The sequence below is a fragment of the Harpia harpyja genome, chromosome 9, assembly GCF_026419915.1.
Source record: "Harpia harpyja isolate bHarHar1 chromosome 9, bHarHar1 primary haplotype, whole genome shotgun sequence".
Lineage (NCBI taxonomy): Eukaryota > Metazoa > Chordata > Aves > Accipitriformes > Accipitridae > Harpia > Harpia harpyja.
The window spans coordinates 6,013,750-6,041,125 of NC_068948.1; the positions used below are offsets into that span (position 1 = coordinate 6,013,750).

At 41.2% G+C, this 27,376-nt stretch overlaps 1 protein-coding gene across 4 annotated transcripts in view; it reads right to left on the bottom strand.

The window, feature by feature from the left end:
- Positions 1 to 25,047, bottom strand: part of CDYL2 (chromodomain Y like 2) — a 61,389-nt gene extending 36,342 nt beyond the window's left edge. Inside the window, exons 1-2 of one of the 4 annotated variants that reach the window (XM_052795638.1) lie at positions 24,762 to 25,047; positions 24,353 to 24,456 (exon numbers count right to left, since the gene is read on the bottom strand). Coding sequence is in view for 1 of the 4 variants with exons in the window: in XM_052795635.1 (XP_052651595.1) it covers positions 24,762 to 24,785 (24 nt within the window). In the remaining 3 variants the exon portion in view is untranslated. Of the gene's footprint in view, positions 1 to 24,352; positions 24,567 to 24,761 lie in introns of those variants that run through there. The other 3 variants (XM_052795637.1, XM_052795635.1, XM_052795636.1) reach the window with 3 other exon arrangements.
- Between the last annotated feature and the right edge of the window lie 2,329 nt (positions 25,048 to 27,376).

The following is a 27,376-nucleotide window of genomic DNA, read 5'->3' on the forward strand; positions in this document are numbered from 1 at the left end:
CAGTACTGCAAGTCAGCAGAGTTATTCCCAATTTACTAAGATGCAAGTAAAATCAAAATAGCAATTCCTGGGGTTTAAACCATGAGGTTTTTTACTTTTATTTTAAAAGCAGTTTATAGGAACAGGAGCAGGACTTGAAGAGACTTCTAACAAACTAACGTTTATGTGAAGATATCACAGTTCTTTCAGTAAAACTGCCTGGAATTTGTTAAAAATACTCCTGTTTCCAAACAGATGTGGAAATGTGTAAGCAGTAGTTAAAAATTAAAAATATAGAATCATAGAATGGTTTGGGTTGGAAGGGACCTTAAAGATCATCCAGTTCTAACCCCCCTGCCATGGGCAGGGACACCTTCCACTAGACCAGGTTGCTCAAAGTGATGTGACTATCACTAAAGGTGCTTTTCACCAACATAAAGCAAGTCCAGAAATGCAGGAAGGAATTAATTTACATAAAAGCTGCACGTGAAATCGTTAGAAAAAAATTAATGCTGTTTTCTTTTATGTTCATTTGCAGTTTGTCCTCCTTTACCTTGTTTAGTTTTAGCTTATTTTAGTGTTGTGTTGTACAGTTCACTCAGTCTTTTTCTCTAACATATGGGCTTCATCCAGATTCAAATCAAGGCCTGGACTTCAGCTGAACACTTTTACATCCATCCCAAAGCTTAGCCAGAAGTGAAGATTCCACATTAAAAAAAATACAAAGGTTCAGCTATAATACAGTATAAATAAATATTTGAACTACTCTGCTGTACTACCACTTGGTGACTCACTGCTTTACAAATGCTACTGGTACGACTGTCATAAAATAAACCACATGTTCTTGTGTGGTACGTAGAAAAATATTTTCTTAGCCCTTTTACAGCAAAGTGGTAAACTTGAGCACAAAGAAGTGAAAGCCTAGGTTTTGGGGAGCTGTTCGTCACTCGTTGGTCTCCATAGGTGCTGCGTACTTAGGATTTCAATGTAAGCATGAGCTTTAGCTGTTCAGAGAGGCTTTACCAACTTAAGTGTGACAACTCAGGAGAATTGTCCGAGGGCAGCTTGCTGGCTTTGCAAAGCTTACACGCCAGGGAGCAGATGAGAGACAACAGGAGGGTACAGCACACTGAAGGGGCTACAAGGTGATACTACTGCTCAGTCTAAGTGGCCATTGTACAACACACTCTCCTTACCAAAGTTTTGGAAGTGAATTTTACAGTGATCTTTGAAAGAGGACAATGTAGTAGCTCTGCAGATATTTTCAAGGAACATGCTCCGAATTGAAATGATAGCTTGGTAAAAATTAAGGCTCTGTGTTGGAAAACAGGACAAATGCACAATTAGAGCATGTATTAGGTAGCTACTCCAAGATATGGGAAGTGGAATAGCAATTTTTGGGTACGGTGTGTAAAGAATTTCCAGTGACAGTATGTGTTTTCTAGCTACTGTACATAGGGAGACGCAAATATTTTTGAAATGATCAATACATATTTGACAGAGCAGCAAGTCAAAAAGAATTCCCAGCTTACAGGCCTGAACGTGAAGGATGGTAATCTCTCCCCCATCACTGAGACAGGAGGGAGAAGAAAATGAAGAACTCTGTCCATGTTATATGAATGGCTGGACAGGGGTAAGGAGATGTCAGAAGGATAAATCTTATATCCATTTCATGCTTTCTATCCAAACTAGAATAGGAGGCAACTGGTTTGGAGCATCCATATAGCAAAGGTAGTAACAGTCAAATTTGTGAATAATACTATGCAGGGATAGGTTTTAGAATGAAAGGGCTAAAAATAGACAACTTTGTACAATATAGAAGGTTGAGAGGCGATCCTTTGAGTGAAAAGCTGAAGTAGCAGTTTGTAAAGTAATGAGATAATAAGAGAAGTAATGGAACACAAAGGTTTCTTTCAGAATTCAGTAGAATTCTTCATTTTCTTGGTTACACAAATGAAGCTAATGTGATGGCAGAATATAGGAATGAGCCAAAAAGAAAGGCAGAGCAGAAAAAAGGAATAAAGAAACATGCTTTAGGCAACTATAATGGCATGATAGGAGCACAGAATTATACAAGTAAGTAACCAGGATACCAGTGCAACATCACAGAAAAATGGGACATAAAATTTCAAAAATTATCTGTGAAGGAGTAATTGTCAAAAAGGAAGAATAATACACCATTATCCCCTCAGAAATAGCATTCAGATGAGCAGGGTCAGTAGGCCAAGTTCTGGCCTCAATTATTGCATTGGTTTTCACTGCAGATTTAATTTGTGTTCGAGATCTGAATTCTGTCCAATGTAAAACCAACTTACTACTGGTGCCTGGAAGGAACAAACTATCTTATGGATAGTGGTAAAGGCAGTTATGAAAGCTGTCAGCGTTCATCAGATGGATGCATTTTAAATCATATGAGAGTGCAGCTAGTTAGAAATCTGCATTTAAAAAGTGGGGACGGTGCTCTAAACGTGGAGATGCAAAGGCATAAAAGCATATTCATTGATATAACGTAAGAGTGTGTTTTGGAGCAATTACATGGACTCTGTGTGAGGAGGGTGTTTGCTTACAGTGTGGATGAAAGGCATTAACACATCTGTGCTTGTACAAATGTCTGCAGTGAGTCAGACTGACTACACAACACTGCGTGGCAGGCTCTGGCCGCATGCTACTGTGAAACTCCTCTGGCAGTGGCAGAGTCCTCCAGGAGCTGCTATCAGAGCAGCGTGCTGCCGAGGAGACAATCATCACAGGTTACCCTTCTGCTGTCCCGAGGCCCTAGATCCTCTGGAAAGCTGACTTCGGCAACAGATGGTCACCATTCCTTGACCTCAGTGAATCCTGTTTCAGCCTTGGCAATTCACACAAGCTAAGGAAGTGTTAACTGATGAGTCCCGAGTCCTTTTAGATTGTCATTATTCCCGATGATAGGGTTTCAGCCAAGCGTTGGCAGCACTTCCAGCCATAGGGGTTGCTATAGACTGGAATCCATTACTCCTTTCAGGGTGGTCCCAAGGAACACCACTGGGGTTTCTCTGGTGGAGAGGTACAGATCTTGCCATCTTGCTCAAAATCACTGCAAGGGTTACTGTGGAGGCATGTGCCACGTCTCAATGCTGATGGCTATCTTCTCTTTCTGTTGATAGATGATGCAGATGTTTCAGGCGTCAGGGTGAGACTGGAACTCTGATGAAGCTGAGGAACCATTTAGAAATGTCTGTGCTCGAAGCAGTATTGAATATGTGAGTAGTGAATATATTACTGAGGAAATTTTCCATGTATTTGTTAGTCAGATTCCTAACTTGGCGGTTGTATTAATACCTCAGCTGCTCCTGGATGCATTTACAGCAATGATGTGGCAAAGGGCTTTGTTCCATGTGCCTCTGTAGAATGGGGCACTATATTTTTATAAAAGTAGGGTTTCTGAGATTTATTCCCTACATTTGTCTCACTGGGATTAGGCTAGTGTATGTTCTCTCCGTGGCACGATGCCAGTCACAAACTGAAGCTGTGGAAGGCTGCAGCTGTCTGCTTGTTATTAATTGACGGTTAGTGCAGAGACCAACATACATAGGTGCTCCAGCACCCATACTGTTTTCCAGATACTTTATGAATGGAAGCTTAAGTTCATACTTTAGTATAAGAAACCTGTGGGTCACATTTAATACTAAGATCCCACTTGCAAATGGTTCATGAAATTACAAAAAGGAGTTTTAACAAATGGCTAATAAGTTGTTAGAGACTCTTATGAATCTCTCACCTAATTAGTCTTCTAATTCTAATGAGTCCATGATAATCTTCTGATGTCCTCGCCATCATCCCTAGCACAAACTATACAGGTAGTCAAATGCTGGAACAGATGTCCAGAGAGGCTGTGGAATATCCATCCTTGGAGATAACTCAGAACTTGACTGAACAAGACTCTGAGTAACCTAATTAAGTTGGTGCTGCTTTAAGCAAGGGGTTGGATCAGATGATCTCCAAAAGTCCCTTCCAAACTACATTATTCTCTGATTCATACGATACATAAATTTTGCCTAAAATATTTACTGATTTTTTATTAATTCTTTTCCACTTGGAAAAGCAGCTCCATTTGGAAAACTGAGTTCTATGCAATCTGTGGAAGTGGGTGTATGAACTGACTCAGTTAAGCTGAGTTTAGATTTACCAGGTAGCTGGGAGTTTCCCACAAGCAACTCCGAACTTTCTTCTTTCCTTGACCTGATACCATCAGGGTTTGTTGACTTTCAGGTCATATGGCAAGAGCAATCTACTCTCTAAAACGTACAAGGGAGAGATGAGTTTTAGGACCAAGGTCAGCTGATGACAAGGTTAAAAAGGTTTTCTTAGTCATTAAATGAACATTTTTTAATACTGAGATACACTGTGAAGTAATTATGCAGTGTGTTTTCAGTGTTTGTATGAACATTCAGTATTTATGGTATAAGCAGAACAAGGAATGTGCTAAGTTGTGGTGTGAACATACAACATGCTCCATGATAGCAACTATACATTTGCTCTTCATCCAATACGAAGGAATTAAAGACAGGGATAAGAGGGATAGGTTACCATACATTTACCACAAAGATAAGATGAAACATGCTAATAAAAATACACTTGTATTTCTTGTACCTATCCTGGAGGTTTGTGCTAAGATAGTAACAGAATGCTCTGTAGGACAGGATGCTTAGATGGGGCTTGAAAGTCTGAGTTTCCGTTTCTAGCCCTCCTCACTGCCTCAGCTGTTCTCTTCATTTTTATGTGCCTTATCTGAAAAGAACACCCTCTCTGTAAAGTGATTTCAGACCAGGTGTTGAAAATGGGAAAGGTGCATTGAAATAATTTTTATGTACAGCAGTCTACAACATGAAAATCTTGATCAAGCAAATTTGTTTTGAAACCTAGTGAGCAATATAAAAATAGGAAAAAACCCCAGGATTAACTTGTGCTGAATATCTGCATTTAGTATTTGTGCTAGCTGCTGCTTGTATTTAGCAGTTTTGTAGTAGATTATGCAGTGTAATGTCCTGATGAGACCAAGAGGTTCCTAGCATACTCGGGAGTGGTAAGAGACTCATAAAATGAATATACATTTCCTTTTGCTGGGAAAAAGAATAACCTGGATTAGATGGCTTTGGAATTACATAAGGAATTCCTGATCACACATCAACCTTTCTTTTTCTCCAAAGAGCAGTTGTGTACAAAGGCATACATGCAAAAAATAACGTAGAAATAAACAGTAACACACATGATGGAGGAGTGTTATATTCTTACTACTTCAACAGAAATATTGATAAATATTGGGGAAAGTATTGCTTTTATTCTGCTTGCCAACTGTAGCCTAATGAAGGAACATAAACCTCATTCTTTTAGAATATTTTTAGGGATATTAACTAAACTTGATAAGGTATCTAGAACATAACTAAACTTGTCTTCTAGAGAAGAAGAAGAAAGTATTTTGTTTTGAAGATTTCAAGATGATATGCACATAGTTAAACTTTTTAGTTTAATTCCAAGGAAACAAGAAACTTCAGGTGGCCATGGAAGAAGGATTTAAACAAACTGACAGTTTAACTGATCAGAGAATTTCCCTAGAGATTATGTATTTCCCCAATTACTACTCTGAAATGTTATTTTCATAGTTACAAAGCACCATGCAAATCTAGGCTACTAAATGGATACTAATGATCATTACTATTATTTAACAGCATAACAGGTGGAGCTTGGAGCAGTGAGCACTTTCCTTTAATATGTAGTGTGCCATAATGTTTTACTTGTTCTTAAAATCAAATGGTCAGAATATGTTAATCACAAAATCTAGTATAGAGTGTCTGTCAGATCAGTGCTAATGATTGCTTAGTGTGCCCCAAAGACAAAGATGTTAGTTTTGCAGTATAAAAATTCAGTGTTATTCTGGAAAAGACCTTGCCCTTGGCTGTTGAATGTCACATGCAGTATTCAGAATATGCACTGTGCAATACAGGGCAAATACAACACATGCAGTACCGTATGCTACATTATCTTTACAATTTCTGCCTTCTTGATTATGTTAATGTACACAATTACAAATACTGCAGATTTTAAAAGGCAAGTTCCCACCTGTGAATTACTTTTAAAGGGAATGTGAGATATTTTACAACACATGTAAGGATATATGCTAGTTAGATGACAGCCACTGGGGAAAAATGAATGGAACGTTCTTCAGTTTCTCTCTAAATGGCTAGAAAGAGTCTTCTGAAGGTGACAGTAAGGGAGAACAAAGTGTATAAATCACCTGTACATCTCCTACATTTTGCTGGAAATTTTTCTTACTCAGATGAACACTCTGAGGTGTTCAGTAACCTCCTCTGATGGCCATATAATATGAAATCATTTTTAGTCAAGATAACCAAAATGTCTGAAATCTTTCCACTTTCAATTGTTTGGTGATGTACTTTCTTATTTTTTTAAACCCTTCATAACACTATATGTATTAACAGTGGAGAGTCCTGTCCAAGTTAATCAATAAGTGACTTCAGTTTTGTGTAAGGAACATAACTGCATTTTTTCTTCAACATAAAAATCTATTTGGCTTCAGTTCTTTTATGGTAGATATTTAGAGAGCAAAGAGATTTTTCAAGCTCTCTTCTACCCCAGAGTTTGTATTTTAGGATCTAGGTTCTTTCCCCTGTCTGATGCCCATCTAGTTACAGGACTCGTAAGTCAGCAATATGAAATCTAATTATGTAAGTAATTGTAGGCATTGTTCAATGCATGGCATTCTGTGATAATCTAGATATGCTGCATGTACAGTGAGAAAATTTATAATTCTAAGGACTTAGGGTCTGAAATAGTTTATTATTTGTTACAGTATATGGTACCGAAAATTCCTGCTACATGAGAGTGATACGCACGTTATAGTTTATTTACACACTATAACTCATTCTTGAACAGTTGGTCACCATGCCTTTCTTAAAACTGGTAAGTTTTTAACCACTATTTAAAATAAAAGGCTAATAATATCCCGTTCATCAGATTTTCTAATAATAATGGTGAAAGAGACTCTGCAAGTTTGAGCTTTCTAGCATTTTAGGTGTTTATTGTGTAGTATAGTCTAAAAATGAAAAATAGGAAACTATTAAAATAATAGTGAACTTCCAGAATGAATGACATATGATATCACAGCATTTTTTCAATGTCATCAAAGTTTTCTTTTTTTGACAAATGATTAGTCTATGGTTATAGAACTTTCCAGCATGTAGTGTTTTGATAACATTCTGAAAAAAACCCTACAATACAGATCTAGAATAACTTTTCTATACCTTGGCACCAAAGAAGTACCAATGCCACTTCCATTTAAGAGCAACCTATGTTCCTTTTCAGTATGATGGCCCAGACTTGATTAGTTAATTGTCATGACATTACTTACAGGCCCACAGATTCACAGATTTGAAAGCCAGACGGGACGATTATATCCATCTAGCCTGTCTTGGGTTACACAGGAATGTTTTTCATTCAGCAGTTCCACACAAGGTCCCAAATTCTGATTTAGTTAAACAACATCTATTAGAAAATCATTGCATCTTGATTTGAAGTGATTCACAGAAAGTACACCACTGCTGTTTGTTAGTGAATCTTTCTAAGTGCTATAAATAAAATGCTATAACCTTAATGTTAAAAAGTGCATCTCATTTCTAATTTATGAATGGTAAACTTCCAGCCACTGGTGCCTTTTATATCTCTGTTAGCTAACTTCATTTTCTAGACCTTAAATCCTGCAAAGTGGTTTGCAGCTAACCGAACAGATGGTCTCCATATTTCTTTAAGTTTTGTAAGATTTGGGTGCTCTGTGATGGCTCTGTCTAAAATTTTGTAGCTGCTTCAGAAGCCATATTCTAAAATTTCATCATAAGTGTTAGGGTTCACCACTTGTGTTTGAAGTTCAAATTCATGTTATTTCATGTAATTTTGAGGGAGACCATTTTTATGAAGTGCAGGACTATAATAAGTGCATTCACCAGATCAATATACATCACTTATTTTCTTTGTTTTATTGCTTAGAAAATAATGCATCTCTTAAAGATGGCACAATTTTGACTAAAGAAAAAGGAAAAATTAAATGTAAGGAAGATGTGCAGTGTTCAGTTCTGTGCCCCAGTTTTATTCCTGCTACGCAAAAAGTTTACTGCTTATTGTCTTAAATCTGTACCCATGTGTTCAGTCATATGGGCAAAGAGAACAGTTTTCCCCTGTGCTATACTAGATCATCGCACACAACTATATAATTACCCACATCTGTCTACAAACTGCTTTACATCCACATAAATCTGTACCCTTTCTGAAACAAGACAACAATATCCTCATTCGTGTGTGAAAAATGCAAGTGCTAATTATTTATTTGAATTTATTTAGAATCATAATACTATGTAAGTGCAAAACCTTAAAAAGAAGTAATATATGAAAGTTACACATGCTGTAAAAATGTAATAATCTACCTTTAAAAAATTACATTTTCAGTGTTTGGGTTTTTTAAAACCACATGCTATGAATTCAAAAATACTAATTAAACAAATTAAACCAGAACACTTTAGGAATGTTCTGAAAGCAGGCATATGAAGCACTAATCAAATGTAAGGAAAGAGTTTAAATGCTTTGAGTTTACTGGTTTGTATATTTCTTTACCATAGTAAAGTACATTCAAGTCTTTTTATCCAAAGGATTAGTATCCTTTGGATACATGTGCCCGAAAATATGGAAGGACTTGGTTTTGCTGACGTGAGAAACCATTCACTAGGCACAAGTGATTCACCATCAACTGTGTTGTGGGAAATGCAGAAGTAACAGCATTTTCTTCTCAACCTCAAACTTATTAAATAGTTTGTCGAGACTGTTGGGGTATGTAAAAGAACTGCTGTCACTTTAGAGCAGAGAGCAAACCAAAAATTACATGATTTTCTCAAATGAAATTCATGACTAGTGAATCAATTTCTACTAAAATAACCCAGTTCTGCATTTTAGAGATCAGGGCACTCCATGGGGTGAATTCAGTCAGTAGTTTGCATTAGTGGTACATGAGCTCACTGGTCCAGGGCAGCTGAGTATGAATGAGATTTTCATTCAGTGATAAGTACTTAAGCTACACTTCCCTGTCCTTATAATACTTTTGTAGCCTACAGGAAAGCTGTACATATTGAGCTTAATTCTGAAGCCAGGTTTTCTGTGGACTCAGCTGTGGACAACCTGTCTTACTTTCCAGGCTTTCCTATGCGTGGAGGCAGCAGAGAGAGGCAGTGGGGTGCCAGAGAGCCGGAGATGGGCAGCAGGGGTTGCAGGGCTGCCGGATGACTTCCCAAAGACAAGGCCAGCAACATCCAGGGAAATTCCACTAGCAGCACAAAGGGAAGGGATGGGATGGGAAGAGCATGGAGCAGGGCTGAGCACAGAGGAAGTGCCTTAAGAGCCTTCAGAGTAGAACAAGCGGTTTGGGATTAGGAATGATCTTGAGATCACTGTACATACTGCCTAAATTATATGTCCCTGCTGGTGAAGTGACTGCCTTATCCATATGTCACATGAGAGATTTATTACTTTCTTGAGCTACACACGCACAAAAATGAGCAGCACAGATACATCATAAGGAAAGGTACAGCAATCCTGTTGTGTTCCAGGATGCCTTCATTTCCCTGAAAGAGAGCCCCAACCTTTTGTACCATGAGCATTCTGGAAAGTTGTGAATATTTTCACTTAAGGGCCAGACCCTCAGGTATCTTTTGGTTTTAGATACCTGAAAAGCTTTTCAAAAGGCTTCATAAAAAAGGAAGGGAAAGATAGCTTTACCAAATAGTAGGATAGCATTAATTTTTTTAATGTACATAAATTATGTTCCTGTGACAGCAGAACCTAGTATATCAGACATTTCCCTAATCATCTGAGTCAAAAGCTATAGATTTTGTCTTAGTAGAAATCACAAAGCATTACACCACTGGTAGATTCTGTTATGTTATTTAAACAGTGCTATACTCATAGCTATGCACAACCAAATCTCTCCAGCACTGTAATGAGCAAGGTCAAGTTGGTTAGTTGAAGTTCTGTTTTTTAAATGACTTTTATAAAAATATTTAGCCCTAGGGCTTTTAATTTTCTTGGTATACCTACTGTATTTCTCAGCTTTTGGTATTAAAGCACACTGGAATAATTTCATAAAAGTAATTTTTTAGTTTGAGTGTTCCAAAGCAGACTGTCCAAGAATATATGATTCACAATACACGTCCATTAATAAAACTGTACTGTAGCCAGAAAATAGGTGTGATAGTACTTTTTGTTTAAAATTATACCAGTTCATCACCCTGACTCATTTCTAGGTTTCTGTGGTGAATGTTTTTTCTGCAGAGAAGGCCTGAGAGTTTGCTGGCTGGCTGAGTCTTTCCTCCAGTGCATTTTCAGTCCTAACCACTATGATACATGTTAGAAATCCTTTCCAGAAGCAACCTTTAACTTTAGGAGGAAAGGGTGAGAACCCTGCTCACTGTAAGACAGAGTCTGATCCAGATATCCATTTCTTTTGATGACAGTGATTATATGACATGGCTGACTGTAATGAGAAGTTGATAGCCATGACTGTAGAATTAATAACTTAGGAGATCTTCCATCCTGCTTTGCTAAAAGTAAGATAAATGGTGCTGCAATGAATTTTGCCCTTTGAAGGTCAGTGTCCACCCTTGCCATTCATGTTTTACAAGAACAATATTAACATTCATGAATGTTTCATGTGATGAAACGAACTCATATGATGAGTTTGGTTAAAAAAAATGCCAACTCCTTATCTTCTGCGAGTACTTATTTCACAAAGCAAATCAGTTTGCTTCTACCTGAGTATGGAGCTCCTGGACTTCTGTGAACATCTGTGAACATGGTGACCTGGGGCAGTGAAAGCCATTTGCAGTACAATGTCATTTACGCTCCGGTCAGAGAAGTCTGATCAACTTGATGCTGAAAACAGCTGCTAAAGCGGGTGAGCTACTTACAGTAGGGTTGCTGATGTTGCTGAAATTGGTGCAGCATAGAACTGGTGCAGTTTTTCAGAGCTCTACAGCGTACAAGGCTCAAAGGTCAGCCTAGGAGCGCTTCTTTGCAGGACTGAGAAATCCAAAGAAACTCTCAGTCCTATATAGGATTTATTAAGCTCATTAAAATAACACCCAGTCCTAAATGAGCCACAGCTTTACTTACTCTCTGTTGTGGCTCTTGAAACTCAGAGAGTGTGATTCCCTCACACAATAGCAGCAAGAAGCCACAGATCGAAAGCAGCTGCCACCATGTTTGCAAAGGGGAACGCGCTCCTAACAGTCTGCAGATTCTGTCCCAGAAGTGCTGCAGCTACCGGTTTACCCCATTCAGAGATGTCTCTGTTTGAGTCAGAGGTTCAAGTAACCTTCTCAGAAATGGAGCTAAAGGCTAGTCACTTCAAAAGAAAAAAAAAACCAAACCCAAAAGTGACTGTAAAACAGCCATGGTTCCTCCTCTGTCTCCCTCAGTTACACTGTATCTGTCACTGCAAAGCCCTATTACACTACTGTGTCATCAGAGGGGGAATGAAAAGGTAGGTCTTGCTATCAGTTCTGTGAGATCTAAAGCTTATCACGCAGTTCCTCTGCTAACCCTGAGGCTTACTACTCAAGTACTTTCCAAATCTTGAATAAGTGATGTATCAAATACTAAATATCTGTAGGCAATCCCCAGATATCCCCTCGATGCCTGTAAAAGCGTATGCATTTAAATACACATCCAAAACATACCTTTGTGATTCTCAGTACTAAACAACATCCTCAGTGCGTAGCCCTGCACTTTGAAACATCAACTGCCATTAGACTGCAACTTTTGATTACTAGAATGGCTGTCTTTTGGTGGTAATAGGAGCAAAGGCAGCTGGACATGAAGTAAGAAAGATGTTTAGGGAAAGTTCTGTTACAGCTGTTCTGAGCTAGGAATTTTACAGAAGTGTTATGTTAAGGCAGAAATTATTTCAGTTACCTAAGGAATTCTTTCTGCCTTGTGGCTTGGGGATAAAACAGCATTAAAGAATGTTGTCCTTGGTTTGTAAACTGTACTTTGGACACATATCTTGAAACAGACTGTAGAAAATCAAGGGGTGTATACTCTAAGATATAACAGCAATGCAGATTGCATATCCAAAATAAAAGAGTAGTTTACACATCTTAATTGATAGTAAGCAAGACTTTTGTCCCTGTATACTAAATAGGCTACAAGAGCAGCAATTAATAGGATGGGAGGAAAACTACTTCATCATTCATGGTACAAATAGAAGGTCTAGTTCACATTAAAAGGAGACTTGCCTTTGTCTTCTAAATAGAGCAGGTTGTCAGTGGTACTTGATATGAGTGGATGAAGCACAAAAAAATAACAGCAGCACAGTTGCAGGACAATTCAAATCACAGCCCGCGGTAGCTTGTCAATAAGTAGTAACCATGCACACCTGCAATACTTGATACAACTTCTGAGAGTGAGAAATGTGGTATCACTGACACTCACTAGAAATACTATAAGTAATATCACGTCAGAAAGCCAACGCGTAGGATGGTCAAACAATGCAGGAAAAAGATCCGGCATCCTTTGTGGTGCTCATGACAAAGCTAGGGGACATGTTATTCAATTGGGAGAAACAGCAGTCTTCCATCAATTCTTCTAGCAATTCCTTGAAGCTTTCTAAGGCAGCAAGAACAACAGTTCATGCAAGATTATGAACTACAACAGGCAGTCCATGCGTTAAGCCATGCTGTTCTTCAGTGAAAGTTCATTCTATCAGTGTAACAAAAGATTGATGAGTATAATAATTCAAAGCTTGTGAAGTATACAATGAAAAAAAAAAAAAAGGGTGTCTTCCTTGGAGCTTCCTTGGAATTTTTGTTATCTTGATCCACTTGATAAATGCCATACAGCATACTGTTTGCATAAGCCTTAGTCAGCAGGGAGAGATGACAAGGCCACCTTGGCATTCCTGCTTTAATCTGCCATCTGATGCAAATGCATGCCAGTGCATGGGAAAGGCACTGGAAGTTATTTGCAGCTGGTGAGAAGGCAGCGGGGAAGACAGCAGGAGGGCGGTGGATGAATCTTCTTCCAATGGCTCCGAATGGGAACAGGAACAGCCTTTGCTGAGTGAGGACATGGGAGGAGCAGAGCACTCCGATACTCCTTAACTGCTGTCAGGTCACACAGGCAGCCCGCCTGCCGCGTAGTCTGACGGTGTATTTATACTTCAGCTTCCCTAAAAGTACTAACATACCAGTATTATGTACAAAATGCTACAGCAGGTTCTAAACCAAAGGAAAGTCAGAGGAAGGAGCTGATCCAAATCACCTGGGCTCTGAAGGCATTGCTCAGCTCTGTGATGCCAAACAATTTTGCTCTGAGACCCACGATTCCCACAGTTAACTGACAATTACCATTCTTGACACCAAGAAGCAAATAAAATGCAGCAGTGAGAAGGCCATAAAAGCTGGCCAAGGGCCTCACCCTTTTTATTTTATTAAGAAACATAAGTGTTTCTGTGGGTGTAAAGTAAAAGAGCTGCTATTTCCCTGGTATATGTAAAAATACATTATCAAACACAGTTTTCTTGGGTGTTTCTGTTGCATCTTTTATGTATCATCAGGGCACAGATGATTAGGCTCTTGTACATAAGACATTATCAGGCCATAAAGGTAAGTAATGGGACATTCAGTGTGAATAAATTTTGCAACCTGAATTGTGTATTTTTTATTTAATTGCCTGTCTCACACTTTGTTTTTTATATATAAAGACAGAAAAGCAGTCATTTTGCATTTCCACTGTAAAAACTAAAAAAAAAGAACAAAACCAAAAAAACCCCAAACTAAAAAAAAAAAAAAAAAAAAAAATTCACCTCTTCTGCTGCCAAAGAGCCGAAGCTGTTATCTATTGCTTCTTTCAGTTTCCTGTTACTTTTATCACTGTTCCCATACTACGGTGTATTTTGCTGACTATACAAATACTGTATACTATTATGTACTAATCTGTAGCATTTAGTAGTATTAGGTATATAATTGTGACTACTTGGATAAAACATTGTCACGTTCCTCATCATCTCTACCATCTCCTCTTCTGACTGTTATAGTACATTGGTTCTGACATTTCAGCACAGAAGAATATTATGAACCAGTGGTAATGTTTAATTACACAAGGGTGGAAGCTGCTTTTCAACTTTTCACATTTTTGGATTGTGAAAAGCTTGAGTTTGTGTACCCAGACTCTAATACAGTCTTGCTTCCAGTTTCTACAGTTGAATCGCAAAGTTTTAATTGCCCCTTATCAGCCAGTATTTATTCCTTCAAGAACTTGCAGGGTATTTCCCCTAGGAGTCATGTGAAGGCATTTTAGTACATAAATGTAGTTTTCCCAGTAATTCCTAGTACTTAATTTGGGAGCCAGAAAGTCTCCATCCTCGTCCCTGCATGGATTTTGATACTCGAGTCATACTCCTATTTAATTTGAAGCTATACTGTTACGTTGTACCACTGCTGAACCTAAAAGGTTGCTACTTCCTCTGCTTAGGTAGAGATTAAGTTCAGTCACTTCTCATCAAAGAAGGTCTTCTCATGCTGTGTCGTCCTAAATTCATGCATTTACGTTTGCACTGGAGTCCATTATTCCTCCCTTACATTAATCACCAAAAAACTTTGTGATCAACATCTTCGCAGTCTAAGAGTCTCAGAATCCATCTGTGAGCCCAGTGAGCATTACTGTGCATTTTCTTTCCATGTGAACCGTATTTAGCAGGAATTCCCCAGCACCTTTGCTGTCAGATTTCCTGTGCTAAAACACCTGAACCCTATCGCGAGAAGATTTCTGAAAGACAAATTCATCAGGTGTATTAATGGGATAATGTGATTTTATGTTTTGCAAAACAGTCCCTTCTCCAAAAAGGGAAATGATTTAACAGTTTCAAAAATATTATTAGAGCAAATTTCAACTGCATAACATTTAAAGGGAAGTCCATCAGCATAGTCAAACAAATTTTACAAAGTAGTCTTTTAAAAAACTGTAATGTCACACTTTATTTTGTAATATCTCTCTTATTACTAAGACTAATAAGATGTATAAACAAAGCTCTCTCCTTCGTAGTTAGCCTGACATCCGAGAACAGTTTTCAATACCACTGCTCATTGCAGTGACTGTGAAGTGATGTCAGAAAAAAAAGTTAATTTTGTGTGTGTGAAAGAATTTGACAAGTTGAGCTGGTCAGTTAGAAATTAGACCGTTTATATTTCAGTATATTAGTAATCACCATTTCTGGAAAAAAACCCAATGCAATAGCAACTTGAAGGGTTTGTTAAAAGTTAGTAGCTTTTAAATGTATATTCAGGTAAGGCCTTTAAAGATTGATAAATGTGTATTAACAACCCTGTACAGCATTAAGGAAGCCTATGAAGACCATCCAAAAATGTAAATACAGCAAAAAGTTGTGGATAAACCCTTTTAGATGCTGAAATGCTTTTCTCATAGGAGAAAGCTGGTTTTGTCCATCAGAAACATTTTATTACATTAATGTAACTTTCTAATAATACTGACTTGATCATTTGCCTCATTCCATGCATTTACTCAAATGTTTTCTAGCTTATCTTTTTCCCTTTTACCCCAGTTATTAGCCAGAGCTACGGCTATGTGCCAAAACTTCATTTTTATTATGCATGCTTGATTCAATGTTACTTCATCACCTCCTCCCTTCTTCTACTCTTTTGTTTGCTTCTACCACCTGTTGCATCTTGTTAGAAGTCTAGACTGTGAGTTCTCTAAAAGAGAAACTGACTTTTTCTTTGTTGGAAACTGAATCCACTATTCTGATTTGTCCTTTAGTTTGCAAGGATACTAACTGACAACGATTAGCAATTAGAATACCAGAATACAACTTGTAAGGCAAGTATGTTTGCAATCTTTGCAGACTGTATCAATGTCTTAGTCAACACCTACGTTTGTTTAATGACTGTAGTAAGTACAAAACTAAGAACTGCCATATGAGGTCAGACTAAAGGTCCACTTAGCTCAACATGTTGCATATTCTAATAGAAATTAGTGCTGGATGCTTAGGAAATAGCATCTGTAGAGTAAGTGCTGCCCTTGCTCTACCCTCCTAGCTTCTGGTGATTAGCAGTTTAAAGATTTTTTTTGTGCTGAAAGGTATAAAGGGATCTATCCTCCAAGAAGCTGTTTTACCATTCTTTGAAACCATTTACAGTTCTGACTTCCACAACATCCCATGGCAATGAGTTCCAAGATTTAAATAACTGTGAAGAAGTACCTCCTTTGTCTCAGTTATTTGCCTAATCGTTTCATTTGCTGCATGCCTTTTCTTGTGCAATGAGAAATAGCATTCATCACTGAATTAACTAATCACCCCCCATTTGTTTTTTTCCATACCATTCATATCTTCCTCGATCACTTCTTCTGCCAGCCAGAAAGTTGTCATAAGGTGTCTTTTCACTGACAGCCATTCCATACTGTGCAACACCCTGTTAGCCCTTCTCTGCATTATTTCTAGTTCTGTGTTCCTCTTGAAGTGGGTGCAGTATGGCAGACGTGGAAGCACAACGGTATTCCCCACTGATGTGACGGTGATCATCTTCCATTTCATTCGCAATTGCTTTTTTTAATAACACCCAAAATTCTCTTTGCCTGAGGTTTACCTCTGATAAACAGTAGTCTGGTCCCATGGACTGGATGCTCATTAGGAGCTGCAATGCATTTTCTGGTTTAGTTTCACCAGAAGGGAGTGTGGTCACTGCTCTCCAAGACAGTTCTGTGATGCAAACGGAGGTGTGGTAGATGGGGATCACAGGGAGATTCACTTCAAAAGCACGCATCTGATCCAAATTAAAATACTAATGTAGACACACCCAAAAACTTTCCACAATGATTCCAAGATCTCTCCTGAATAGTAATGGCTTCTTCAGGGCTCATTATTATGCATGTATAGTCAGGATTATCTTTCCTTTGATCATTAGCTTGCATTTATAAACACTGTATTTCAGCTGCTCTCATCCAGCTCTTCACTGTCAACCTTTCTCTTGACAATGCTAATAATAATCTATACATTATCAGCAGTAAATGCGACTCTTTTCAAATAATTGATGGTTCTGCTGTACAACACAGGTCCCAGTACTGACGTTTGGACACTCTACCATAACTACCCTTCATTGCTTCCTCTCTGTGAACCAGGTAGTCTAAGAGATGACCAACCCTTCTGGACCACAGCTTTGTTTCATTAGCAGCTGCTCCTGTGGGAACTTACCAGAAGGTTTTTTGAAAATCCATTTACACCAGCCAGAGCCATTCTTGTCCACATATTGACGAAGAGTTCTCTGAGATGTGACTTTCCTCTAAAAATTCTTGTTAACTCTTCTCCAAACCAAGACATGCTCACATGTATCTGCTGATTCTATTTCTTTTTATAGGTGCTACCAATTTGCGTGCAATGGAGCTCAGACTTAGTCGTGTGTAGTCCCTTGTATCCCTTCTTAATCCATTGGGTGCTAAGCACATGTAAGTGATTACATTATTATAAGATGATTTCAAATAAACCCCACAAAATCTAAATAAATGCAGCGAAGTGCCTTATGGAACAAAATATCCTCATTGTTCCTGTTTTGCCCCTCTGAAGGAAAGGGTTGCGAGTTTTGTGGGTGGTCTGTGAGAAATCTAGCAAAGCCCAAGTGGGGCAACTGCTATTTTCAAAGAGAAGTGTCTTTCTGACAGATGTTTTCAATACTGTTTTTGCTTTAGTGTTTTATTGTAGTCTCCCAATCATGCTGCTACCGTTTATAATTCTGCAAGAGTCAACCTATTTCCCCTTCTTTGGCAAGCCCCAACAAGAATAATTTTTTTCCTACACAGGTCAATCATATCAACTTATTGTGAAAGTTTTTAGAGACCTAACAGATTTGCAACAATATTTTATATTATGACTGATGAGACAGTATCGAAATAGTATCGGAATCTACATTTTCTCTGTGTAATAGAAGTAAACAGATTGAAGTGTATTTCCCTTCAGTTTTGCAATATTACCAGTCTAAAGCTTTGATAATAAACAAAGAGTGTGACATTGTTATTCAACAGGCCCAAAGGACGATTTTCCTTTTGTCAAAACCAGAATATTCTTATTTGCATGAATGTAAAGCAAGCCAGCATTAACATACCCCACTACTAGTTGCCCTACATTGAAAATATTTCACTTCAAATTGTTTGATATATTTTTCTAATAGTTTAAACACAAGGAATAGTTAAATATTTAATTAATCTTTTTTGCCAGTGTCAGGATGCCAGTGTCATAAAACATGCTGCAGAAATTGTCTGAAAAATATATGGGTAAGGAGGAACAACAAAAAGGGATTGCACTGATGAAAATGTACAGAGCCAAGAAACCGTAATACTGCTAAAAGTCAAATGAATGGACAAAGAAATGCTATTTACAGCATAGCTGACCGTCACAATTACTCCATTGATTTAAAAAAAATAATTAGGCAATTTCTTTCAATATTAGACCACATTTAAATTTTGCCATTATTTGAACTGTCTCTCTGTAAATATTATAACTTTCAGAAACAGTTAGTAAACAATGAGTTTATTGCTGGATTTTAATTTTGAATCAAAGACCAACCCAAAGTAAAGCACTGTATTTGTCATTCAGAAAGTGTTACAAAAATTTATGCCATTTAAGTCTTCAGATGGGTATGAACACTGAACCTAGACAATGAAGGGAAGCATGTTAAGTTCCGTGTCTTTGGTGGTGGGAAAATCTTCACTGCATGTGTTTAGGCTTTAGAGAGTGATACAGAGTATATTTTCAGTAGCCTTTCCAAGCAGGAGTATGCTTATGATGTGTACCTTGAGATAAACTACACTTGATCCAGATAAAACACTTCACCAAGATAGTAACAAAACAGTAACATGCATAAGAAAATAATTGGTTTGCAGTGTCCCAAAATCTGCCAAGCAGTTTACAATGTAATGAGGAAGTTGGAACCGTGGTAACAGAGTGACGTTGTAGGTAAACAAGACAGTCATTATGTACATTGTAATGTTCCATATGTGGCTGGACACTGGAATTTCTTAGTACGATAATGAATATTGCCAGAGTTATCCAGTTACGCTTTTGAAACTCACTCAGTACCTTTAACTTGGAGAACTACAAGACCCGGGCAGAAGGGACCTCAGGTTAACTCTTTGTTATTGGCTTTATACCTCAGTTTAATCTATTGTCCAGATGATTGCCCACTTAGGATTGAAGAATACTGTCGGCACTGCAAATCACACCTAATTTGGAATACAGTCCTGAAAACTTTCATTGGGCAGCAAGATTTCTAGATTTCTACTGACTGAGGGTAATATTGCTCACAGGTTACCTTATTTTGAGGACAGTTGTCTTCTAAAAACTGATTTTGATAATAGATCAATGACAATGTACAGAGAAATAGCCGATTCTTCAAAATAGGTGTTAGTAAAGCTTTTCCACTAAAAAAAAAAAATAATAAGGTGTTACTTACAGATGACCAGATGCTTAGCTGGTAGGAACAAGCCTGGTATTACTGAAGTCAGCACTGCACCCATAGCTTGCCATTCTACAGAAGGAGTAGGTGCTTAACTCTGTTCTATATTCCCCAGATCCTACTTCAAGTCACTGTTTTCTGCATGTGAAATCAGTCTTGTTCCTTCAACATGGAACTCTTATATCAATAAAGAGGTTGATTTAGGTTGAGAAATAAGAACATTTACTTAAATAAACCATCTTCTTGCAAGTCACCCCTGTCTTAGAAGATACGTGTGAAATAATACTTTAAAAACAGATCTCTGCTTTCCAGTTCAATAAGCAGGCTTAAGTATGTGTCTCTCCTAAAAAGTGACTCCATTGAAAGAGATGCAAGATGGAAAGCCACAATGCTCAAAAACTTGCATTTCCTCACTTTGTAAAACAAAGATTATTTTCTAAACTCTGCACCTGCAAATCAGACCAAGCGTCCAAAGTTCAGCCATGTTCTCTCCGATTTGCATGTCTCCACAGGTAATAAAGATTCAGCAGGCCAAACAGGGCCATTATTATCTTCAAGTTTTGACTTTGCTGGTGCCTGGGTGCAGGTATAAATGGGAGATGTTGTAACTCATCTGGAAATACATTATCTTTCTGGTGGATCACGTGAGCTAAAATAAACTGCAGCTCATTCTTACACAGCTGCATAAACAGACTAAGATTTAATTGAAACCTGTCACTATGGTGGACAAGCCTCCTATCCATGGGCCTTGTATTACTTCAGTGAGAAGATGCCTTTTTAAAAATGTCACTCTTCCACAAAGAGCAACACTTTAATGCAAAAACTGCTGAGTTTTAAAGACTGATTTTATTATTGTGATCCAGAAATATATGCATGTGACAGTCCCCTTCAGAGATTTAGCTATAATCTTTAGATCACTTACCTAAGGTGTTGTAATATAATCTGACACAACGTTAAAATAAGACTTTAGATTTCAACATCATCGTCCCTGAATGTCTAATTGTGTTCATTGTATATAAACCCCCAAAACATTAAATTAAAAAAGCATCAGTCAGCTTCATGAGCATCTCTATGATACTGATAACTGATTCATATATTCACCAATAAACTGGAATTTTATTGCAGTAAACGGGATGCTCTGTGCTAGGAAAAATAAAGTTAGATGCACTGTTCATACTGAATTTTTTCCCCTCTAAAGCCATCTCATATACTTTTAATACCAGAGCCTTTGTGAGCGAACTATTTGGGTTCAGATAACTTGAGAACTAAATTGTGCACGGAAAATACAAAATATTATTTCCAATTACTGACGACAACTTAAATGTGAATCAACAAACTTGGTATTTAAGCGTAAATACATTACCCTTTCTGTCTGTTATCAAAATTAACGAGGATTTCCTATCAACACATCCAACAGCGTATATGAATCATACAGCAAAATAGGGCTGCCTTACTGAAGGCCACTGTGAATACCCTTTTGTCAAGTCCTTTATTTTCAGTTTGTTATTTCTAAGGAATATGCACACAGAGTTCTTTAATATTTAACTGGTTACCTCTTATGAGAAAGAGGGGGGGGGGGGGCAGAAAAAAAAGAATATTCCATGACACTCTCACCCACTCAGAAAAGCTTGAAGTCATAAGAACATGGAAGTCAAGCAAAGCCAAACTAGTATTTTATATAGCCTGAGAATTACACAAAAAATATATACAGCATTCCTGTTAAAGGAAAAAAAAAATTTACTTTAAAGTAACACTTAAAAACTAATACCTACCTTCTATCATATAATGGAAGTAACTCTCTTTTGATATAAACTGTCTTGGTTCTAATACACAAATCCAGAACTGACTACCAGTACACACAGAATTCCCAATGGGTGTTCTTTTGCTTCTAGAATAAATTGGTACCTGTTTCACAGTTGTAAAAGAAATATAATAGGAGGTATTTCAGGTGATTAGAAGCCGTATCTAACTAGAAAAAGGCACCTAGTTAACAAAACACTGAAGTTATTTTGTCTGTGATCTTATTTTGCTTCAATATAAACATTAATTGAATTTATCTTTAAGTTTAAAAGGTTGAAAAGCCTTTTAAAATAACACAAGAGTAGAAAATTAATGAACTGACAGGATAAATATGCACATCTATTTCCAAAACTTAAAATTTTATATTTAAGTTTCTTGAGTGCCACCAAAATATGAGAAGTTAGTATAGGTAATACAGACCGTATTTTTCAATGTGCTTTATCATGGCTCCTAGATCATGATTGGCTTTAACAAAAATCATTTTGCAGCCAGTATTAAATACTCACAGTTGCAGAGGTAATTATTGTCTTATTTGCTGAAGTTCAGTAAGAATCCTTGAAGGACTCAGATATTCCTAATGGAGTCAAAGGGGAATCAGGAGTGTAGTATACCTTTGGAATGTCACCATAAGCCCCAAATTATTTATTTACACCAACAGCCCCAACGAATTTCAAGCTAAAATCTTGAAACTGTTTAATGGTCATCCTGCCATCCACATAATGTTTTACTTGTTCAGGAGGACAGAAAAGATGATGTATCCAAGCAAGAACGGAGGTGTCAGCTCTGAAGGCACAAAGCACTTCATCTCACGCGCTAGCTGGTGTGGGAAACCACTGCTGCTTTCTAGTGTGTCCCTTTGATGCAGTTGGTTTTCTGGAGCGGGAAGGAGCAGGGAGGCAAAGCTGAGTCTTTTTTTAAATGAAGCTACTACCATCTACACACTTGCTACCTACTAGATGTACAAACTCTTCAGCTTTCTAGACATTTCTTGTGAACTCCATCACGGAGAACTTCACAGTGGAGATGCAAAATGTAGATGGATTGATAATCGAAGACCCGCACGTACTTTGTCCCACATGTCCGACAAGTAGATGAAGATTTTACAGCACGACCAGCCGAGAAGGTCATATTCCAAACACCTCATGCAACAAGGAATGAATAGCCATACTTCCACTTACCTGTTCTGGTGGATACAATTCTTCCGTATTATACAATGATAAGCAAAAGTAGTTCAAATGGTGTAACAAAGAAAGGAAGTGATTCAGAGGCTTTGAACCACAGTACTAACAATCCACATTCATCCATGCAAATGCCTGCAAGGTGACTGGGCCTAAAATTGACTGCAAACTGGGTTAGAAGTCTGCTCTCTCACAGAACACCTCCATGCCAGGTTACTACTTGAACGGCATCACTCATATGCTACGCAGCAGTACTCAATGCACAGCCCACATCCAACTGCCAAATGCCACTGTCTTACAACACCACAAAGATCATAAAAAAGCAGAATTTTTTAATGATGAGTAGGAGCTAAACCAGCATGGCTACTGTTAGCCTAAGAGGTACTAGTTTTACTTCCTTCCAGAACTAATCCAAACATCTGAAGAAAACTTAGACAAGACCAGGCAAAGATCCTCTACGCATCCCAGAAGTTACTAATACAAAATTTTATCACTAACTTTTCCAGGTTCAAAGTAGTTCTTCACAGAACTCCCACTGGCTATGCCGGCGCCACAACAGCAATACAGTTGACACGCAATATCCTTAAAATTGCAAGGTAATATGACAGATATTGCAAAATGGTGGGGAAAAGGTCAACGATACTATTCGAATCATCATGTACTTCCGATAATTTTACACCACGTAGCAGAACATAAGTGCGGTTCACTTGAAAGGCGGTCTGTGTCCCACTCAGCAAAATCAAGTCCTAATAGAGCAATGTCATCCCTTAACCATGACCTTTGTTAAAGACTTTGAAAGACCGTGACAAAGTAAGAACCATCTATGTGAAACCAGCCAGATCCTCTGCTTCTTGCACTTAAGACCCGACAGCCGATCATCAAGATCATCAAACGGAGAGTAAGTCCAACCACGTTCAACGAACCACCGCAGCAATTCCACACCCAAGCACACCCTGATGTTTGAGCAGCGCCTAATCATCGGTGCACAGTTCCAACTGGAAGGTGATCGTTCCTGTCCTAGCCCTTAAACTGTGCGCTCCAGACAACCACAACGCAACCGGCCATTTCACCGGGAAATGCGGAGCCTGAGGAGGTGCTCCGGTCCAGGAGCTGCTTGCCATAGGACGTCCAGCCTTGTCTGGTCGGTTTTAGATGGTAGACTGCCACCCTGGCCGCACTGACTGGAGCTGGCTATGCAAAACACCTGGGTCCAGTCTGTCTTATTTTCAATTTCTGCTTTCTCCCTCCTTCTTCTCTGGCACGGGGAGAGTGGCTAGACTTGTTCTCAGTTTGGGCATCCGAACCGGGTGCCTGAGGTCAAAATTTGGCTGGGTCTCGCCGACCGCCTGCCAGCTCCCTCTCCTCTCCCTGCCCCCGACCTGGAAACGGGGCGGCCGTCGCCCGATGCATCGCCGCTCGGCCCGGGGGGGGGGGGGGGGGGGACAACGACACCCCACGCCGGGCTGCGGTGGGGCGGGAGGGGCGGGGGAGGACGGCGGACGAAGACGGGGACGCCGGGACCGGGGGCCGGCGCCGCGCCGCCGCCCGGCCGCCCCACCTCGCACCCCGGGCCGCCCGGCCCCGCCGGAGCGGGGCCCCCGCCAAACTTTGCAGCCCGGCGCGGTGCCGGGGGCGCGGCGCGGCCCCCCGCGCCCGCCCGGCCGCCGCCCCCGCCGCCCCCGCAGCACCCCGGGCGCGAGGTGAAGCAACCTGGCGCCGGCTCCTGCACTTTGCACAGCGGGCGCAGAGCCGCCTCCATCCCTGCGCCTGCCGGCAGCGCTAAGGCGCATTTTTTCGCACTAATCTGCACATTCAGCACGTCCAGAGCGCCGATGACTTTACCTGGACTTTCTCCACTCTCCGGGCTCATCACACTGCGATCGCCTCCCCATCCTACCGCTAACTCTCGCTCTCCTTCACTCCTTCCTCCTTCTCTCTTGCAAGGCCTGCTAAGATCAAGCCCGATGGAAAGTAGAGAGAGAAAGAGAAAGAGAGAGGCAGAGGGAAGGGAGGGGAGCCGCTCCATCCCTGCCCCCCCCCCCCCCTCCCCGGCACACACGCCAGCCCTTTTTGCCCCTCCACCCCAGCCCTTCCCTCGGCGATTTCCTCCGCTCTTCGGCAACTACGAGGGCTCCGCGGAGCGGCTCCCGAACGCGCCACCGCTGCCCTCCGCGGCGCCCCGGCCGGCGCCCCCCCCCACCCCCCCCCCGCCGCCCTCCCGCCCCGCGGCGCCCCGCGGCACCCCCGCTACCTCGTAAAGGTCCCCTGAAGCCATGCTGGGTTGCGGGACTGGGCTCCTCCGCGCCGTCTCCCTCTCTCCACCTCTCCCGCTCCCCCACTCGCTCTCTCTGTTGAGTAAACTGTGTTTTGCAGAATGACAGGCTTTGGGGCTGGCTGTGCGCAGAATCAGAGGCGAGGAGAGGCAGAGAGGCAGGCGGCGGGGCTGGCGTAACCAGCAGCAGCTCGGGCGCACAGCGCCGGGAGCCGCGTCTCCCCCGCGGCGGCGGCGGCGGCGGCGGGGCCGGCGCCCCCCCCTTCTCCCCTCCGCCCCGCACCCCGCCCGCCGCCACCTTCCCGCCCCGAGGGAGGGGGGGGACGACGACACGGGGATGGGGACCGGGACGGGTCCGTCTTCTCCCCCCCCCCACCCCCCGCGCCCTCCGGCAGGGAAAGTCCCGGGGCCGCTCGGCGGAGCGGCCTTCCTCTTCTTCCCCCCCGCTCCGAGCTGGGAGCGCTTCAAACTCTTCCCGCGGCCTAAATAAATAAATAAATAAAAAATAAAAAAAATAAAGGGGTGGGTGGGGGGGGGGAGGGAAGGAGCGGCCGCGCGGCGGGGAGGGCCGCGGCGCCCGCCCAAGGTCACCGCGGGGAGAGGCGGGCGCGGGGCCGGCTCCCCGCCGCCGGCCTCGGGCGGCCCTGCCGGCCACCTTCCCGCCCCCTCGGCGCCTCATGGCCGCCCCACCCACCCCATGGCCATCGCCGAGGAAATGGAGGTTGGCGGGAACCCTTCCGGCAGCCCCCCGAGGAGGGGGCAGCCCGCGGAGGGCGGCGGGTTTCGGGGACCACCTCTCGCCTCCGCCGGCGCCCACCCTCCGCCAGGCGAGGAGAGGCCTCTCCCGCTCCCTTGCAGCCATTTTGCAAATTAGCCAGCCCTCTCCAGGAAATGGAAGCCGCGGACCTCCCGCCACCTGGTCTTCACGTGGAGGCACTGGGCGGCCGGCATTTCGAAGCGTTTGCCGGACGCGGGGAGGCACGAAGCTGTCGGCGGTTGCCGTCTCGGAGCCTCCTGGGCCTTTCCTCTGAGGAAAAGGGCCGCCCCATGGCCGCTGGCGTCCTCGCGGACCAGCGCGGCGGCTCGCCCGAGTGAGGGATCCCCGTGAAGATGGCGCCAAGCAAGCCGGGCGGCATCTCCACCTCCTGCCTGCCTTTATCTGCCGTTACCGCCGAAACACCTCCTGCTCGGGGATTCCCAGGTTGAGGAGGTTTTCTCACACCAGCTTGGCCGTGAGTGAAGACGAACTAGCTCGTCGCGAGAGGAAGCCCCCGCTTTCCACCGGGCACGATGGAGTCTTGAGGAGACAGGAGCCGGTGTGCGGCGAAAGGCCCTTAGCGCGATGCCGTGGCCACCGCGAAGCAAAGGGCTGTGCTCTGTGGAGGCCGCTTGAGTATCGAGTCGTGTTCCTGCAGCTTCGTGCTGTGAAGGTTTTGTTTCTCCAGGTAAAGCGTTGAGCGTCCTCTCGATACTATCTTTCTCGGTACAAAAGAGCGCCGTTAGGGTTTGCTCTGACCAGTTCTTCACACCTCGGCTTCGTAGCCAGCTGGCTGTAGTTGTTACCGGCCCTTAGACCCCATGTTCTCACCTCACAACTGGCCTCTGGTAGTCATTCCCCCGGCGTCTGGGAGTGACGCCAAGTACTGCGCCGTCTGGCTTTGCCGTGGTCGTGGCTTTCATTCGTCTTCCGTGTGTTGGCGTTTCTCATCTTTTGATTTCAGTCCTTTGTGTAACACTGCACTCCGCATTAATGTGGCACTTGGCACTGCCCAGACTATTATCTGAGCGGCAGTATAATACAGTAAGTATTATACAGTAAGTCTCGGCATGGTTAATAAATGTCGCTGGTGTTGAGCACTGAATTATATCTGAAATTTCATTTATGACCGAAAATCCCGGCATGGTCCAAGTGGGGTGAAGCTTAAGACTCTTCCAACTGAGACGATTCCTGTTTGAAATATCGATATTGGGTATTTTGAACATTGTCACCTTTTGTCGTGAAAGTAGGAAAGAACACATGCACATCCAGCTCTTGATTGACCCCATCTCCTGAACTGTGAATATTACCTCTGGTGATTATGAACTTGCCAGCTAACCAGTTTAGTATTGACTTACAGTTCAATAAAAACTATTTTATGGTAGTTTGGAGCTCAAAGATGTTTATGGTTTGTGTGGTCTGCTGGGTGGTGTGATAATGTTGAATTCTTAAGGACAAGACACTCTGCTTACATAAAACGTAACTGTTTATCTGAACTGAAGTAACTGGAGGGTTGTTCTCTGATTTCCAATTTGCCAGAGATATTTGCATTGTTGGGATTTGATATTTGAAGAGCAAAATGTTGAAAGGATTAAGGAATACTGTAAACTACCCATGCCTTTAGCAATTGTAGTAACTAGTGCAGCAAACATTTCTTAATTCCCAAGAAATGCATTACTTAATAATCACACCCCATGGTTTCTTCTTGATAAATCAATTATTTTGTCTTATTGTAAAGTGACTTTTATTGTTTACAGTAGCGAATCAGCTCTTTGGAGTGCTCATTGAGCAGAATATTCCATCGATAAGTAGACATTTTAATACATTTATCTTCAAA